General features: G+C 35.5%; 1 protein-coding gene across 2 annotated transcripts; it reads right to left on the reverse strand.

Moving 5' to 3' along the window:
* Positions 1-1,442: 1,442 nt before the first annotated feature.
* Positions 1,443-6,985, reverse strand: LOC138712102 (transcriptional regulator ATRX homolog). Of its 2 annotated transcripts, none has more exons than XM_069843501.1 (2): positions 6,917-6,985; positions 1,443-4,235 (listed from the first exon to the last, which is right to left on the reverse strand). In XM_069843501.1, the coding sequence occupies exon 2, from the start codon at positions 4,198-4,200 to the stop codon at positions 2,632-2,634; it is 1,569 nt and encodes a 522-aa protein (XP_069699602.1). In that variant the 5' UTR covers positions 4,201-4,235; positions 6,917-6,985; the 3' UTR covers positions 1,443-2,631. The 2 variants fall into 2 exon arrangements, with proteins under 2 accessions (XP_069699602.1, XP_069699601.1); XM_069843500.1 differs by having other exon boundaries at positions 6,723-6,970.
* Positions 6,986-7,167: the final 182 nt, after the last annotated feature.

The raw sequence follows: 7,167 nt of genomic DNA on the forward strand, positions 1-7,167 counted from the left end.
ACTTGTGAGGTTCAAACCTGTCTTTGGACAGTTGACTAAACAACTACTACTTTTCCATAAACTTCATGATCTTTTCCTCTAATTCTCATGTTTTTTTGTTGTATCGATAAATCCTGAAAGGCTGGTATTGTGCCATTCCCTACCACATTACTGTTAGTCTGTTCTTGAATTGCTATTATAATATCTACCATTCAAATTGCAAATACTAACCCACATATTTTCTATTGTTTCTGTCAACTTTCATTATAAGTAAGACGTGTTTTGTGCTTCTCAAGTATGCCCCAGTGTCAAGTGTAACTGGCCACATTAAAAGGGAATGGTCGCAAGGAAAGAAGCAACTTTTGACAGCTCTAATGTATAATTTTGAACTCCCATCTGCTCCCTGATTCTCTCAGACAATGAGAACTGGATATGTCATTCTCCTTTCTGGCACCACACAGGACGTGGACATTATATTGTCACATATATTCCCTAACTTTCCTTCCACACTTATCTGCCTGCCTGTCCACCTCCCTACCCTCCAGCTGTTTGCCATTTGGGTGAGAGAAGGAGAAATGCTGGTTAGTTGCAACATTGCACTTTTGAATCTGTCCATTCCATGTGCTGTACTAAAGACATCAGAAATAGCATCTTTCTCTGCGACCACAATAAGACCAAATAACTGACAAATGTATGAAATTTGTCATCTGGAACATCAGCTGAAGATGTGTCAATTAAGGCTGTTTCCTTCTCCCTATATTGGAAGATTCCAGTTTCAATCGTGGATGGTGGAGGGATTTTTCTAGGTACCAAAACTTCCAGAATGTTCCTCAGGGTCCACTCAGCCTCTGTACGGGGTGAAGGCAGTCGGAGCATGATGCTGATCACACTACTTCATTCTATGATTAGGTCATGAAAGCTTGGAAGTCTACCTCCATGTCCCTGCCTTTATGGAGAGTAAAGGGAATACTATCAGGCGGCCGGGTAGCTCAGTTGGTAGAGCAGCTGGCTACGGACTGGAAGGTCTGGGGTTCGATCCCGGGTGGTGACAGGATTTTTTCTCGTTGCCAAACTTTCAGAACAGCCCCGAGGTTCACTCAGCCTCCTATAAAATTGAGTACCGGGTCCTTCCCGGGGGTAAAAGGCAGTCAGAGCGTGGTGCCGACCACACCACCTCATTCTAGTGCCGAGGTCATGGAAAGCATGGGGCTCTACCTCCATGCCCCCCAAGTGCCTTCATGGCATGTTACGGGGATACCTTTACTTTTTAAAGGGAATACTATTACCTTCATATAGATGTGCAGTTTCCATCTGTTTTTCATTTCCTAAGTGTATAGTATTAAAAAATTCTAGGACAGTGAAACTTCTCAATAGCAAGACACCTCTTAGGAATTAAAAAATGTCCACTATTGAAAAGTAGAGTATCTGCTGTTGACAAAATAACATGAAATTAAACTACTGTATTTTGACACGTTTTATTTATTTTGAATTTCTTAGTAATTATGATAATTTTGAATATAGAATTTTTAAACAGTGATACTTATATTAAAAAAATATTGAATACTGTACAATATTTTACATTATATATAAAAGAAAATGAAGTAATCTTAAGTGAATAATTTGAATGAAATATTTAACATTAGTTCTACATTTTAGATTTGAAAGAAGTCTGACATTTTTGTCTCTTTCCTTATTACTTTCTGAATTGTATTTTCTAGATACATTTCTACATCATAAGTTTCTCTCTCTCACAGAGAAGGCATCAAAGGCTTACACCGCAATCTGAGGCCTTCTTTGCATGTTCTGTGAATTATATTTGTTGCTGAATGGTCGCGCTCTTGTACATACATAGCATCACCTGTAATGATCCCTTTATTCATGTATGGAGTATTTAAAAAGACAATGCATCTTCATGTACATGTAAATTTTATGGTTTGTAGGTGTGCTTAATTTTTGGTAGGGATACAACTGTGAAAATTAACATGATAGAAATAGCCAAAAGGAATTAAAAAAAAAAAAAGATACAATAATTTTAAACTTATGGGGAAGACCCTGAAAAATTTAACTGGAGAGGAAACACATAAATTAACATAACAGAAATTAAGAAAACAAATATTAGGGTAACTACAAGAATGACGTGTAAAACAAAGAATTATGCCAGTAAATAAATGTGAAAAGAAGCTTTAAATTCCATTATTAATAGCAATTGCTGTGACTCATTTCTATAAAAAGCTACAGTTTCTGTTGAATTCTGATCAAAATCTTTAAAATTACTTATTTTAACATAATAGTTTTGCTATCACCAGCAAAAAATATTCATTATTCCTTTTTGGTAAGGATATTCAGATCAACTCCTCACATCAATATTATCTGTCACTTTTCTAAATAATTTACGAAATTTATATAGCCTACTTCATTATAAAACACACTTTACTTTCATCCAGTACACTGAAGAAGATTAACTGCATAAATACTTCAACAATTCGATGATAGTTAAGTCAGCTGACAGTCCATGATGTGATCAAATTTGACCATCGGTTTGACAACATGTGATTACAAATGCTTATGAAAATAAGCTCTTTGACAGTTGTTAAATATTTGACATTCGTCAACCTGTCTTGATCATAGTTGATAACATCAGTTGAGAGCCTACTAAAATTTCACTGTTTTCTTTTTAAGATGCTGCTTATGCTGACTAGATTCATTCCTGCGTTCTTTCACTTCCTCGTCCAAGACTTCTAGTGAGTTACTGTCAAGTGTTCCAAGTGTTATTGTTTGTTGCTCTTTTTCCTTTATTAGATCTGGACAGTCCTTCTTGAGATGCGTCACATCTCCGCACACCTTGCAAGCTCCACCTTTGGGGTAGAGTCCACGTGGATTGTCTGGGCACTGGCGAGCTATGTGACCTTGCTCCTTGCAAATGAAGCACTCTGCATATCGGAAGTCCTGGCTGCGAGTAACTTTGCATTGGAAATGGGTGTGCTCTGTTGAACCGCATTTGAAACAAATGCCTGTTGTCGATTCTGTTGAACTGCCAAGTTCTGGGCACTCAGACAAGAAATGACCAGCTTTGCGACAGTGGAAACAAACCTTCTTTCTCTCTCTAGCCAGTGCCTTTTCAGCTCTCCGCCTCTCCATCTTCATGGTGTGAACAACCTCACCTCTAGGAATTCCTTGATCCAGTAACTTTTTACGTAACTCTTCTAGTCGTTCAGCATCTTCTTTCTTAACTGGAAAGCCATCAAATTGTATTATTTCAATTTCTTTCCCATTTATAAACATCTTTACTGCAGGTGGTTCTGGTTTCCTACGTTTGTGCATTGTTCTATTCTTGAAATCTCTCGAATCGAATTTCTTCTTAGCATTATAATTTGTATGTTTCGTTTGTTGAAATTCTCCTTCATTATTTGTGGATGATCTGACATGTGTATCGTCTTGTGGAGCATCACATACTGGTTTCCTATGTTTGTGTATATTTCTATTCTTGAAATCTTTCGAATCGAATTTCTTCTTAGCATTATAATTTGTATGTTTCGTTTGTTGAAATTCTCCTTCGTTATTTGTGGATGATCTGACATGTGTATTGTCTTGTGGAACATCACTTTGTACATTGACCCTCTCTTTAATGTTTTCTTTCTTTTTCTTCTTTTGTGAAATGGATGTCTCGTTGCTTATTGTTTCAATATTTAAATCCTCCACTTGAAAACTGTTACTGGTCTGTGTGCCTTTTTTTTGCTTCTTCGACTTCTTTACCTGAATAACATGACTTTCTGAATCTTCAGTTGCATTACTTTCACCATCAGTAACAGCTAATTTAGCAAAACTTTTAATTTTTTTAGATATCTTTAACTTGGATTCTTTTCTTTGCACTTTAGAATTTTTATTTATGACTTTTTGTAATTTCTTTTTGTTGTTAGTATAACTTTCTTCATTATCAGAAATTTCCCTATTAGTTTTTAAAGACACATAATTCTTTTGTTTGTTCTTTTTATTACCACTGAACTTCACGGGTTCTTCTTCAAACACAGCCCATTCATGCTCTGTAATATCATTGTTCTCCCATGTCAAACTCCTCCTTGTTTCTTTTGTTTGTGCCTCGTGTTTACTGGACGATTTCTGCTTTTCTTGCATTTGCTGCTTCATTATGTGCCATGAAGTAGCCTCTTCAGGAAGCCTTTCATTGGAAGACTTGGAACCTCGTGCTCTTGCAAAGCGAGTCATTTTAAAGACAATTCTTTAATGACGAAACTTCAGGACTGCAATGACAAAAAGGAAATAATATGAGTCTTTTGAGAAGCAAAGATATTCTCATATATTATCTATTGTCACATTTTGTAACACTGTGTATATGACACTGTTAATACAATGACAGCAGAACTGACCCAAGGACTGGCATTCAAATGGAAAAGTAAATGTCTTTTGTCTAGAATCTGAAGAGAATATGAGTGTGTTGCCTCAACGCATGGCAGAAGTGAAACTTCTTAAGCTGTAAATGTGTAGTAATCTTTTTAAATGCTTGCGCAATAAGAAACAGACCCACTTCAACTAATTATGCATTAATTTGTGTAAATTGGCAGAAAACAATAAACATTGACTTACACAATCCCGAAGCGATAACAAATGAAGCGCTCTTATACGTCTGTTGCAGAATTTTGTTTCACAGCATTTGACTCATATCCTACCTAAAGGAGTTTACTTCAAAAATATTTCGCTAATTGTTTAGGAGAGGCCTACTTTTTCAAGTTCCCATATGAATCAATAAAGCGAGTCATAAAAAGAATAAGTTACAGCGAACAGGCAAAACATCAAAATTCGAAATGGAAAGAATCATTCAAAGATCCAAAACTAATTCCTGATCTACCTCGAAAATCTGCCGTGGCCATGTTTAGATTGATTACTGGTCATGATTGCCTCGGTAAACGCCTCCATCGTATTGGAGTACTGAATTCACCTAAATGCTTACTGTGCACCAGAGAAGAGGACATGGAGATGGAGCACCTGGCTAATTGTGAAACTCTTAGGACATTTGTGGACCTTCCATCAAAATATTGGGAAGCAAGAAGGATGATGACTTCATTGTTAAATCCAGAGCATTAGATATATATACACACACACACACACACACTTTTTATATATGTCGTTTTTCCACAAACTTAACTGTCTTATGGGACAAAATAAAACTAGTCTAGTATATACAGTCACGAAGCTTGAGTTTATGAGGGTACTAGGAACAATAGACTGTGCAGGTACTATTTCGCATTGTCTGTGACGAGATGATGGTAGTGATCCTAGTGGTTAGCAACTATCTATGGATGTAATTTACTACATATTGAGCTTCGTGACTGTATATTCTAGACTGTGATAAAACTATAATTTGTTTATTATTAGTCTTATTTTTCCCTCTTTTTCTTATTTTATATATTTTTTTTATCTTGCTTGTATTACTTCTTACTAACTTTTAATTTTACTTTACTTTTAATACTACATAATATATTTCATTTTAAATTAGGCCCATCATGTGCAGCTTTCGATTTGTAGTCAAACGACTTAACACAAATTATTTCACTTAATATTATTTGTTGTTTATAAATATACACCAAAAAATGGCACCAAATTACAAAATCTATGCTACGGAAATTTGTTCGTTTTGTCATATACATTTCTCATATTTAATTCAGCATGGAACTGTATAGTATAGTAAACTATCCCTATACCTTGCTGTATAGCTTAGACGTGGCAAGTACACTAATTTGTTGTAGAACTATACTAGTGTCAGTTGTAAATGTGAAAGCAAATGGAAGTGAACTTAGTGGTATAGGTATACTAAAATACGGAATAAAGGATAAATCGCAATAAAGCTAACGCCAGTAGGTGAAGTTATCCCCATCCACATGAAATGTTCATTCGACGCAACACTCACATAGTGTGTCTGGTGAGCTAGTAGGGGAAAAGTGAAAGGCGTGGTGGGCGGAGCTTCTACGTTCTGCTTAATGCGATTTTCCCGGAATAAAACCCATCCCATACATAACGGAAAACAAGGCCACTTCCTTAAGCAACTAAGGTGAGTGGAAAATACTTTCTGTTAGCTATATCGCAACCTAATTCGGAATGTAATTTTGTTTGATAGCAAGACCCTCCATCCCCACATACCAAACTTGTACGCTGCCGCCTCCAAACCCCCATTGGCGCACAATAAGAACAAAAAAACAGCAATAGGCTTACACAATGAGTAATATTTCCTGTGATATTAATTAAGCAGAAAAACAACATATGTAAAGGGTGAGCCACTCCCACTCAATTAGCCTACCCGCTAAACTTTGGCCTAGTTTAAAAAAAAAGTATGTAACTATAGAGGAAACAGTTTGTATGGCATCAATTTATAAACTGCAAACTCTGAAAGAAATAAACTAATATTTTAAGTAGGCTTACGGTACTCATATCACAGTATAGTACTACATATTTATTAGTTAGCAGTAATGTATGACCTCACATCACAAACGTAATTCGTAATGCATAATTCATTAGATTTTATTTCCCGCTAGCCCATGAACTATCGTAGAATTGTATAGTATTTAGATTAAATCTTTGCTTAGTGTTAATGTGATTACCGACCAAGATATTTATGTTAATAGTTTCTAAGATAGGGGCCTATGTCTATTCTTTTATGTTATTCTTTAGCCTTAATTTGTAATTCAGAATTCATACTGTCATATATGTAACAAATGAAAAGTAATTAAATGTACCTGAGTTGAGAACTGTGATATTCTGGAGCAGGTCGTAGGATACCAATTCTGCATTAAACACACATTAGCATTTGTCTGGTACGTGGTTGAGCTTAGTAAAGATTATTATGAAACTATAACAACTATGGTATGGTCTTAAATTATGGTAACCTATAAAAATTTATATTCTAATAAAAATATAAAACTACCATAACCTCAAACAGTAGAAAGATACACGAGGTTACAAAACGATGCCTATGTTATTGACAGTGTTGCCAATCAAAAGACGCTGATGGAGAAAGTTTTATTCCACTGTTGCACATTGTGCGCTTTTCTCTATTCATTCATATCATAACATGTGTGCATTATAAATGAAACATTATGTTACTACTGTAAAGAACGAAAATATGAACACTTTAAAATTCTTAATGTTATTATTTATTGTATGGATTAATGACGACTGCGC

The sequence above is a fragment of the Periplaneta americana genome, chromosome 13, assembly GCF_040183065.1.
Source record: "Periplaneta americana isolate PAMFEO1 chromosome 13, P.americana_PAMFEO1_priV1, whole genome shotgun sequence".
Lineage (NCBI taxonomy): Eukaryota > Metazoa > Arthropoda > Insecta > Blattodea > Blattidae > Periplaneta > Periplaneta americana.

Excerpts from the sequence above, each read along its gene's own strand:
- LOC138712102 (XM_069843501.1), bottom strand. The coding sequence starts at position 4,200 with ATGACTCGCTTTGCAAGAGCACGAGGTTCCAAGTCTTCCAATGAAAGG.